Consider the following 12,160-nt stretch of genomic DNA (forward strand, 5'->3'; position numbering starts at 1 on the left):
GAAGCTGTATCGCATTCACCATAACAAACTAAAGCACCCTTGTGTGTGTATGTGCTGTAGTGAGGAGCTCCCCAACTTGAATAAATGGCCCTGTGTGACTGCGCTGGATAAAGCTCTGAGGAATCTGCGCAAGATTAACATGCAGCAGATAGTGCAGGCGGCACTGGCGCTTAAACATGGACCAGAGACCGAGCTGAGTGCAGTGCTGGAGCAGGCGGAGGACTGGACCCAGAGACTACGCCAGCTATCCGAGGAGGTAAGGGAGATGTGACCTTAATGTCTGAAGTGTTGTTTCCACCTGGTATAAAGTATCGTTTTCATTGATCCAATCACAAGTGATCCAATTTACACCTGGTGTTAGTTTTGGGATAGTTCACCAATAAAATAAAATTTCAAGTTGTTGAACACATTCGACCACATGAGCATCTACACTGTGAAAGCAATGCGGTCGAATGCGTTTTTGACCGCTTCTGGTGGCCAATAATGATCAAAACATTTTAGATCCCGTTTACAATTGTATTTAGTGTTGTTCACTTGTGATCGGATTGGCAAAACAGTCTTTTTATACTAGATGTAAACAGGGCCTATAAATTATTTTGTTGATAATTTTGCGCTACTTACTCCAGGTTCAAATAGTAACTCCATAAATCTTTCTTTCAGCCCCAGAACAGTCTGCCAGATATAATAATCTGGATGCTTCAGGGAGACAGACGAGTGGCCTACCACAGAATCCCTGCCCATCAAGTTCTCTTTTCCCACGGTTACTGTGGAAAGCACTGTGGTCAACTTCAGACAGTTTTCATGAAGGTAAACACAGGCAAAGCACATACTAAAGCTACAGTACAAATGATGAATGGAACCATAGGGGCTCTGATAAATCTCTCTATCTCTGCGTGTAATTTGTTCTCAGTATCCACAGGAAGACGGGGGATATAGTAAGATCCCAGCTCAGCTCAGGGTCAAGGTGTGGTTCGGACTGACTGCTGATGTCAAATCCTTTAATCAGTTTGCCGAGGGCAAACTCTCTGTGTTTGCAGAAACGGTGAGTGGGCAGCTACCCACATGCAACTTTAACAAATTAGTTAAATATTATATTTTTTGTGTGTTGCTTCACCTATTAGCACTTTTGCCCTGTGGGCCTTTGCTAAATAACATCTCTTAAAAATACATTTCACACAATCATGATATCACAGTTTCCACAAAAATATTAAGCAGCACAACTATATTAAACTTTGATAATAGTAAGACATGTTTTTTATGCAACAAATCTGCATATTAGAATAATTTCCGAAGGATCATGTGACATTGATGATGCCTTCTAAATTACATTTTAAAACAGAAAACAGTTATTTTAAATTGTAATAATATGTTTTGAAATTAATGCAGCCTTGGTGAGCATAATATACTTTTTTCAAAATCCTGCTGTGATTTATTTTGATCTACAGTATGAAAACCAGACTAAATTGGCTTTGGTGGGGAACTGGGGTACGACGGGTTTGACATACCCCAAGTTCAGTGACGTGACTGGCAGAATCAAACTCCCAAAGGAGAGCTTCAAACCCACTCCAGGATGGAGCTGGGCAGGAGACTGGTACATCAGCCCAGAGAAAACGTGAGTACCATCTTATCATCATCTGTGATTTCAGCATTATTCAACACCCTTTGAAACTGCATAACATGGATTTGTATTTTTGCCCATGATGGCCAGATTGCTGTATGACACTGATGCGGGTCATGTAAGCTTTTTGGAAGAGGTGTTTGAAAATCAGATGCGTTTGCCAGGAGGACAGTGGATTGGCATGTCGGAGGGGTACACAGATGTGGTCAGTGTGTGGTTGCATCATAACAAAACTGTACCTTTAGTTCCTAGTCTTATTCATGAGCCGCAGAGCAGTAGTTAATCAAAGGGTATTTAAAAAATACTTTAAAAAGTGGACTAATATGTTCTACATTAAAATCAGTTGGCAGGAACTGACCTTTTTGTTCTTTATGTGTCCACTGGGGGGCAGAATGGAGAAAAAGCCGTGCCTAAAGATGAGATCGAGTGTCCCCCCGGCTGGGTGTGGGAGGATATTGAGTGGAGCGAGGACCTGAAGCGTGCAGTGGATGATCAAGGTATGGAAACTTTGAGAAGTCTTTCCTGCACACACATACGACCCTCTGACTTAAGCGCGTCGTTATTTTGAATATATTGTGCCTTTACAATAAATCCTCTTCTACCTGTAGGGTGGGAATATGGAATAACCCTCCCCCCAGACCGCCGGCCAAAGTCCTGGGTTCCATCCGAGAAGATGTACCACACCAACCGCCGGAGACGTTGGATCCGACTCCGCCGCAGAGATATGCAGAAAATGGAGGCGCTCAGAAAAGTACATAATCAGTCATTAGCCAAGTGTTTGTTTTCAGTCAGAGAAATAACAAAGTTTCATATTGAGAGCGATAAACAAAAGAAGAATCTTGGCCTCATTTTCTCTTTGAATTGTGGGGGATTCTGGTAAAGCTCAGGGTGGCGTGACATTAAGAGCTCTGTGCAGTCTCAGGAGGTCTTCCCCGTCCCTGAACGCATCTGGTGAGAGGCAGACGGAGCTTGAGAGGACACCTAATTAATCATGCCATCTGAGAATAATCTGAAATCAATCCCACACCTCTAATCCTCTTGGCAGGAAAACCTGGGTCCAACTATAAAGTCCTGCCGCAAATATGCCTAATGTTCATCATCTGTGTGAGGGTGTGTAACAGAGAGAGAGAGAGAGAGAGAGATAAAGAGTTTTTGTTTCATTCTGTGAAAGTCTTTATCCAATAAGCAAAAAAACACACTTTGTTAATAAACATCTGAAAATACATTTTTGAGATCACTGTTTCGGATAATAATAATTATGTTAGACTGAAGAACATTAACATATTTGCTTTCTGGAGTCTGGGCCTCATTCATGAAACACGGGCGGAATAAATTTTGTGTTAAACCATTGGTAAATCCATTCTTACATAAAATGTCGCATTCAATTCAATGAGACAGTTTACATAAGAATGGATTTACAAATGATTTGCACACAAATTTGTTGCACGAATGAAGCTCATTATGTTTATATTTGATTCTGTGCAAGCAACAAGTAGGACTGCTAAAAGTGAGTAAAGAACCAAGAGGAAAAAGTGTTTAGATTATATTATTTACTTCAAAAATGAAATATTTGGACAACCAAATAACGGATAAAAATATATTAATACACTACTATTCAAAGTGTTGGGTCAGTAAGATTTTTAAATATTTTTAATAAAACAGGAATGTTGTGAAATATTATTACAATTTAAAATAGCTATTCTTTTTTATAATGTAAATTATTACTATATTATTTTTAAATATATTTTAAAATGTATTCCTGTAATGGCAAAGGTCACATGATCCTTCAGAAATCATTCCAATATCTGTTGCTCAAGAAACATTTCTTGTTCAGATTGTAAATATCTTTACTATCACTTTTAATCAATATAATGTACCCCTGCTTAACAGAAAAAAAGTACTGACCCTAAATTTTTAAACAGTAGTGAACATTATTTATGCAGTGAAATCATTATTAAACCAAATGACATCTGCACACAAATGATGTTAGACTTTTTTCCAGAACGCTGCAATTATTTACATTGGGTCTTTATCCTAATTTTAGGCAGTTTTGTCCTAATTTCAAGCATCCATCCATCCATCATTTTATAATTGAGTAACTTATTTGTAAAATGTTTTGCTTGAAAAGAGTAATAAAAAAAACAAACAATAAATAATAATAGCAATAATTAGACCATTTAGATATTTGATTAAATGCAGTATCATACAGTATATTTTTAAGTGTCCATATAATTTTTAGGGTCCCTGTGAGTTAAATCAGTTGTCCTCATGGTGGCACTCTTCAAGCACAGATTTAAAAACATTTGTCTAGTCGTACCTCCCATCTTTCTGCTCTATTAGATAACTCTAATTCCTCACTAATCCTTTCCTCACTACCCTAAAGATCCTGGTGTCTGCTATTTGTCTTTTTTGTACTTTTTATTGCACTGTGCACCGCTGGTTAGGATCATACAGAAAACGCATAATGAAAATAATACTTTAATATAATCCAGTTCAATTATATACATTTGTCTTTTTCTGTGTGTGCTCACTCTTCTACAGCAGCGTCCGGACGAGTCAGAGCGTGAGGGCTGGGAATATGCCTCTTTATTTGGCTGGAAGTTTCACCTTAAGCAGAGGAAGACTGACTCCTTCCGTCGCCGGCGCTGGAGATGCCGTATGGAGCCATTAGAAAAGACAGGGCCGGCGGCCATCTTTTCCTTGGAGTGTTCGCTGGTAATGAGGGTTGACTATTTGAGTGATGTGGAGCTGGAATTGGGTTGAGATTTAGAAAGAGAGACAGTAATGGAAGAAAAGGAAAGTAGTCGGAGAGAATCAAACGAGGGTGAGATGCAATTTAGACAAGGCAAAGGCGAGAATGGGTGTGGAGGGCTTTGAGCTTGGACGAATTGGAGGTGTTGAGAGAGACTGGGCAAGCAAAGTGGAATCAGCCTGGTAAAATAAGGGCATCATGGGATATCATTTACAGGGAGACAGAGATGGAACAGTGAGTGTGAAAGACGGTGTATGCATAAAGCCTAGTTAGTATGCTTATTCTTTTACTCATAGTCTGGTCCGCTGGGTCCATTGTTGCGGATCTATTCCAGGCAGTTTGGCATGAGATGTCGTGTAGGCTTGGCTGGCTTGAGAACTCAGAGTTGATGAGGGTCTGGAATGAATCCATGGTGCAAGTGAAAGGCCCCAGTGCCTTGCAAAGGTGAACCTGAAAACTCTGACCCAGAGACATCAATTCTAAGCTTCAAATAGTTAATTTTCTCATTTTCAGTTATTCCCATATGACGTTGAGTTTTTTAACCTATTATCATGCTCTTCCTGTAGCTCTCCTGCTAGATTATAACTGAATAAACCGATTCATTGGAATAACTTTCCAAAGCTACTGTATGAGAGAGAGAGAGAGAGAGAGAGCGAGAGAGAGAGTAGTTTGGGACAAACTGATTAAATCAGAATCGGACTAGAATGATTCAGACCTTTCAATGCTGCATATGAGAGAGTTGTTTAGGACCAACCAATTGACTTGAATGAATCAGACTTTTCACTTCTTAATATAAGAAAGAGCTGTTTAGCTAAAATGAATCAGACTTTCCAAAGCTACACATGAGAGATAGAGTGCAGTTTAAGACAAATGATTCACTAAAATGAATCAGCAAATCTACATATGAAGGAGGGCCATTTATAATGAATTGATGCAGTTGAATGAATCAGACTTTTCACTGCTATATATGAGCAGTTTAAGATGAACCTATTCAATAGAAACACTTTTCAGACTTTACACAGCTTAATATTAGAGAGAGCTGTTAGCATGAATTGTTTCACTAAAATGAATCAGACCTCCCAAATATGAGAGATAGAGTGCAGTTTAAGACAAATGATTCACTAAAATGAATCTACATAGGAGGGAGAGCCATTTAGAATGAATTGATTCACTAGAATGAATCAGACTTTTCACTGCTACATATGAGATAGAAAGCAGTTTAGGATGAAACTATAAAAAATTCAATAGAAAAAATCTGACTTTCCACTTCTGCATATGAGAGAGAGCATTTAGGATTCATTAGAATGAAATAGATTTTCACTGCTATATATGAGATAGAGAGTTAAGACAAACTGATTCAGAATGAATCAGACGTTCCACTGCTACAGCGTTTGGTAGCACTACATAGCTACTCATTGGAATTAAATTCCACATTCTGTTCTTGTTTCAGAGGGCACTTTGGAGGGTGTTTTTCTTTTCTTTTTTTCTTCAAAACCGTACAGTACAAGGGTATTGGGTTATGTAAATATAGTGAACCACAAATGACATAGCAGTTTCACTCTGGTTAAGAGACATAATCAGACATTTTTTTCAGAGAAGGTCAGAATTTTGTATGTGTCAAAATGATATTCGAGTGTCTTGGGGCGTGACATGTAATCACTTCATGCCAGTGGTTTGTGGTGCATATACAGTTGCCCTTTCCACAACTGACAGCAGAGTCATCATTAACACATACTCTGTTTATCCTTTTGGTCGGAATATTGTGATATCTGATCCAACATGAATGCCCCATCTTTTCCCATCTCCAAATGTGTGAGTGTACTGTTTAGGTTGAAGGAGCATAATAACACTCACAGTGTTTTTCCTTTTTTGTCAACAGAGCAGTGTTACTGATGAAAAGAATGATGATAAGTCAGTTACAACAACCTTTGGTGTCAACCGCCCGACAATCTCCTGCTTCTTCGATAGTGAGTCAAACATGCCAGTTTTCTCACTTCATTTAAAATAATGACAGATTTAAATGATAGCTGAAACTGCACTGATGTTCTTCCTCTTGATTCTTTAGATGGGACACTGTATCATTTGCGATGTTATTTGTATCAGGCCAGAGACCTGCTGGCAATGGATAAGGACAGTTTCTCAGGTGAGCATATACCACCTTCACTGTGAGACAGCAGAAAAGGTAGATGCATTACCCAAACTTAAAGGGGTCATATGACGTTGCTAAAAAGAACATTATTTTGTGTATTTGGTGTAATGCAATGTGTTTATGCGGTTTAAGGTTCAAAAAACACATTATTTTCCACATACTGTACATTATTGTTGCTCCTCTATGCTCCGCCTTTCAGAAACGCGTAAATTTTTACAAAGCTCATCGTTCTGAGAAGCGAGGCGTGCTCTGATTGGCCAGCTATCCAGTGCGTTGTGATTGGCTGAATACCTCAAGCGTGTGACAGAAATGTTTACGCCCCTTACCGTATTGTGATGCTGTATCTCGGCGCGACAAGACAAAAACAATAAAATCCATTATAAACGAGGCATTTGTTGCATCCAGTGGGGACATAATTACTTATTATAATGACTTATACTGTCTTTTTACGCGTCAATTTAAACATTACCATGTCTGCATTTGTGATCGGAGAAACGACAACCAACAAGCACTACTCTACACTGCTCAAAACTCGCGTTTGAATAGTCAGTAACAAATTTTTTAAATAAGAAAATGTACTTACAGGCATTGAGTCAGAAGCGCCAGACTGTCCTTGCAAAGTTGGAATTGCCCCACTTTATAGAAACAGCCTTTGTGCACAGCTGGAAGGCTACTCCCAGGTTCAGGAAATGGAACACTGTTCTGGAACAGTGTTGTAAATACAACTTAACCACTGATTTCTTTGAGTTGTGTCCTCTTTTGGAAGCCCAAACAATGTACTTTCTCTTTCACAATGAAACACAGCATCTCCAGGACATGGCGCCGACAGCGGCAACAATACTACAGCGAGAATAAAAGTCTCGCCTTCTTTCATTGCGTATACATTTGGGCGGTGTTTTGCAAATCTTCCCACACCGTGACGTAGACATGTGGGGGCGTGTTTGAATGAGCCGTTTTAGGAGGGCGTGGCCAAGTCTTAACTTTTATAAAGAATATCTCTTTGGTTTTGAGACTATAGTCTTTGCAACTTCAGGGATCTTATCTATGCACAAACAGCTTGTAACACTCCAAAGAGAAAGGAAAACTTGAAATCATATGACCCCTTTAATTATTATAGACATATGAAGGGTTGTGTACAGTTCAAAATTGAATGAAGATTTTATTCCAATGCAATATGTTTTAAATTTTTTAAATGTTATTTTATATTATTATTATTATTATTATTATTATTATTATTATTATTTTATATATATGAATACACCATTCAAACTTTAGGGATCTGTACGATTTTTTATGTTTTTGAAATTCTCACCAAAGCTGAAAAATTTATTTGTATCAGAAATACACTTAAAACTCAAACTCAAACTGTTAAAGGGTAGTGTATATTTGAGCTTTTTGCTTAAAAATAAAATACAAAAGGAGATATTAAGAAATTAAACTGAAGCCATTTTTTCAATTCAGAATTTTGACCAACCCAGATGTAAATCAGGTTTTCCAAGGTCAAATGTAAAAAAATAAACAAAAACAGTGTAGGCTACTCAGTTTTGTTGCTTAAAATCTGATCAAAGCTATGCATAGTACCAAGAAATATATGCAGCAGTCATTCATTTTGTAAAGCAGCTGCATTTATTTTGGCAGAATCTACATGTCTTGCACTGTGACCTCTTAGATCTTGAACTTGTGGTTATTTGCATGGGTTTTGAGTAACATACCCTTTTGAATGCAGTACTAGCGTGACATTCAGACACACAGCAGGCATCGGCAAAATCTGCTTTTTAAGACATTTACTACAATACCACATGGCATGAAGTGCGCTCTGCCAGCTGCAATGATATTTTGCCATACAATAAGTTACATATTTCCAGGTCATGTGGTGACACAAATTGAGGTCAACAGATAGTCTTAATGTGAAGCATATTGAGAGCGATAGCGTACACGACATAATTACGATTTTATGAATTTATCTCTAAAAAAAAGCTCAGTATTGCCTAGAATAATAGGAGCATTTTATAAATAACAAAATCATAAAAGTGAGGTCTTTTGAGATGTAATGGTAGAGGAACCATAACTGAGCTTACGTCAGAGGGGGTGAAATATTGTGCCTGGCACAGACCAGCCCAAGGCAGTTCGGGTCAAGTGTAGCCCAGAGAGAAACAAAATAAAGTAGATTTACTGTGGTGTCCATGAGAGAAGACGTTGGCAGCGAAGATGTAAAAAATTTCATTTGTATAGAGAAGAGAAAGTACATAGAGTAAAACAAATCAAGTCAGAGCCATAGTCTGGCGGTTAATTCATGAGCACTGATGCCGGTGCTCTTATGGGCGAGTCAGGTTTGAATCTAGCTTGCAACATATCCCATTACCCTGCTCTCTCTCTCCCTATGACTTTCTGAACTTTAAAAAGTGAAAAGCCCTAAAAGAAGGCTAATCAAAATGAGACATTATATGCTGAATTTGTTGCTCTACTCTGCCGTTTTTCTTTTTGATTTACTGGCGCTGGTTCCTCTTTTGCCAAGCTAATTTTTCATAAGAAATAGTCTTCCATGACTTGTGTCCTTGGAAAGTATCAAAACAAGTGCACATGCTTTATGTGCACTTGTTTTGATACTTTCCAAGGACACAAGTCATGGAAGACTATTTCTTATGAAAAATATTGTATTGTATGAAAAATAGGTATTGTATTTTTCATTCTAGATGCACGTGTGATGTTTTTTTGGGTAAAAGGAAGGGATTTAACTGTGGGATTGATGTTAGAGCAGACGATGCTGATGTAAACCGTCTAAAAACACACATCAGGTGAAACTGGTTTTTCAGTCGTTGCTAGTAGCAAAAGTTCTTCTGTATTCATCATAATTATGTTTTTGCTGTTTATTGGCTATAGAATAAAAAAAAAAATGCTGTTCTCTAACATAAAAAATATTTTACAACATCCCACCCACCATGTCCAGATGTTTTTTTTTTAAACATTCTCTTTTCTACATTGACACAAAAATTCCAATTCAAATTTTTACATATGTATGCAAATTATATTTTAACAATGAATTTTAACATAGTAATGATGTATGGAAAAAGGAAAAGAAAGAAAGAAAGCAAGAAAAAGAAAGAAAGAAAGAGAAAGAAAGCAACAAAAAACGGATAATGCTTTATTTATATGGAATTGTTGCCCCATATGGAATCTAGGCCCACAGAATTCTACAGAAAGCTTTGCAGATCCACAAAATTTGTAATTTGCAAAGTTTTACACCACCTTGCCATTTGTGTGTTTATTGTTTTTTTCTTTTTAGAATTATAATTTGAAAGAGTTATTCATAAATGGATTTCAGTGTTCTCGGCTCTGTTTAAGCCATTTTACCATATTTAAATCCATTCCACAGAATTCCCCTCATAAATGTGCAGATTCCGTGTGGGCCTTGTTATTACCTTATATTAATATTACATATTAATAAACATGAAGTGAGTTTTCATTCAAAATGTGACACTGATTATTGATGTTGGCAAAAAAACAGTCACTTAAAAAGTCAAATATAAAAGAGCTTTCTTGGCAACGCCGGAGCAGTATTTCACCCCCTTTAAACCATAGCGAGTCTGTTGCCATGGTCTAAAGCTCTAAGTTGTGGTAGTGAAATTTTTAACCCAGAGTGCTCCACATCATTAAAATGCAGGCAAAATACGCCCGCTGGTTATCACCCATTAGAAATGTCTGGTATAAATCTCCTATGCATGGAAAAACCATAGTCTAAAAATGGGAACAAAGCGGATGAGGATGAAAAGAATTAAAAAAAGAAAAATGACATTAAGGTGGAGAAAGATCTGAAGTATATTGTTTTTTGTTTTTTGCAAAATCTTGGAAGTGTAGCTACTATGCGTTTAAGGTTCATTCTGAACCCGCAAGCACAGATGAAAAAACATTGAGGATCCTTTTAAAAATACAGGCCTGGTATAAATCAGGCCAGTCTGGCGCTCTGATTACAAATCTACAAATAGTTTTGGGTCAGTCTCCTGATGCACAAAACCCAGCCTAGATCTTTTACAGGGTTCTGAGCTCCGAGGAAAATGAATAAATCAAGTTGGAGGCAGAAATCACTTGTCCTTGTGCGCTTGAGATGGAGTTTGGTAAAGGGAAATGATCGATGGACCGCAATATTTATAAAGGAGGGAAAAATGTTGATCTGCATCAGTGCTTTGACTACTGGAGGGGATTAGAGGAAGTCAGAGGTTTGGGCCAGATGCTACATGGCTTTAGGGCCCTATGTGCTAATGTTATCTATCTATCTATCTATCTATCTATCTATCTATCTATCTATCTATCTATCTATCTATCTATCTATCTATCTATCTATCTATCTGTCTGTCTGTCTGTCTGTCTGTCTATCACTCACTCAGTCTATCATCTCACTATCTCTCTGTCTTTCTGTCATTCTCTGGACATTTCGAATATGATTTTTGAACAGTTATACGCTGCATAGTATTGATATATGGGAAATGATCCATAGCCAAATTTCTTGGTTGCCTTTCCCTGTTTTCTTTGAGCATGTCATTGTTCCCGAGGGTCATGCATCATGTTTGAGTCGTACACGTGGGCAGCCGTCGACATGTCCAGTCCCACAATGCCCTTGGGAAAGACAGTTTATTTACTGTTCACTGTAAGCAGCCAGATTAGACACTGCCTGTGTTTATTTCCCATTGGCTCCTGGGTAACAGTGCACGCTCCCCATAGCTTGTTTATCCCTTTGTTTATTTGAGCCACTGTTTGTGGGAAGTAGGAAGTTGTGTGTGTGTGTGTGTGTGTGTAAGTGGGCTAGTTTAATAAGAGCTGGGAAAAGTGTCTGTTTCTCCCTCCCAAGTGAAACTATCCCACTGAGGCTGCTTTACGTCGACTGAAATAATAAACTTTGACTGTCACTCCAATTTCTGGCATTCCTAAGTAGTTGATGTCACTCTCTTATTTTTCTGCACCTTAAGTGCATATATGTTTATTTAAATGTTTGGATGTTGTGTCATTTAAAGGAAGAGTTTACCAAAAATAAAAAGTCTGCCATTATTTACTCTTAAAAACTCATATGCTGTTATTATTTGCAGAGACATTTGGAAGAATGTACACATCCCAATTTTCAGTGATGGTTTGTTCTAAAAAGGACAAAAACATAATCCGAATGACTTTTTCCTAGTGTTCTGAAGTCATATTAAAGCTTTTGTTCAAATTCATGTTTTGAATGCGAATTTGTGCTTGCATTCAAATTTGGCCTCTTTAGATTCACATATGCCTATTTGTTGAAAAAGTTTAATTTAAGAGCTACAATAACATCTTAAATTTCAGTCTATACCTCGCACAATTGTGGTGTTTGACTCGGAATGCAGCAGCTGAGTCATATGGACAACTTTTATGATGGTTAAATGGTGTTAAATCAGCTTATATCAACTTGTATCACTTTATAGAAGAGAAGCACGCACATTCTTTATCGTTTCTATTTAATTACATTTTTTTCTATATTATTACGTACAGATTTGGAATGGCAATGACAGATTTTTCATTTTTGGGTGAACTATCTCTTTAAAACCCTCACTTAAATACATAAACACTCACACATGCACATGCATTGGCTAACTCACTCATCTTTCCCCCCTTTCTCTGTCTCACAACC

The 12,160-nt window shown here is 37.7% G+C and overlaps 1 protein-coding gene across 11 annotated transcripts in view; it reads left to right on the plus strand.

Annotated features, from left to right (window-relative positions):
• The window catches only part of dysf (dysferlin, limb girdle muscular dystrophy 2B (autosomal recessive)), a 77,546-nt gene that overhangs the window by 15,546 nt on the left and 49,840 nt on the right, over window positions 1-12,160 (plus strand). For 10 of the 11 annotated variants that reach the window (XM_058781241.1, XM_058781245.1, XM_058781247.1 and 7 more), the window contains 10 exons: window positions 61-256; window positions 661-807; window positions 911-1,042; window positions 1,446-1,612; window positions 1,709-1,823; window positions 2,010-2,115; window positions 2,227-2,369; window positions 4,160-4,333; window positions 6,250-6,337; window positions 6,436-6,513. In XM_058781241.1, the coding sequence (XP_058637224.1) occupies window positions 61-256; window positions 661-807; window positions 911-1,042; window positions 1,446-1,612; window positions 1,709-1,823; window positions 2,010-2,115; window positions 2,227-2,369; window positions 4,160-4,333; window positions 6,250-6,337; window positions 6,436-6,513 (1,346 nt within the window). The remainder of the gene's footprint in view (window positions 1-60; window positions 257-660; window positions 808-910; window positions 1,043-1,445; window positions 1,613-1,708; window positions 1,824-2,009; window positions 2,116-2,226; window positions 2,370-4,159; window positions 4,334-6,249; window positions 6,338-6,435; window positions 6,514-12,160) is intronic. The other variant, XM_058781240.1, reaches the window with a different exon arrangement.

This window comes from Onychostoma macrolepis, chromosome 07, assembly GCF_012432095.1.
Source record: "Onychostoma macrolepis isolate SWU-2019 chromosome 07, ASM1243209v1, whole genome shotgun sequence".
Classification (NCBI taxonomy): domain Eukaryota; kingdom Metazoa; phylum Chordata; class Actinopteri; order Cypriniformes; family Cyprinidae; genus Onychostoma; species Onychostoma macrolepis.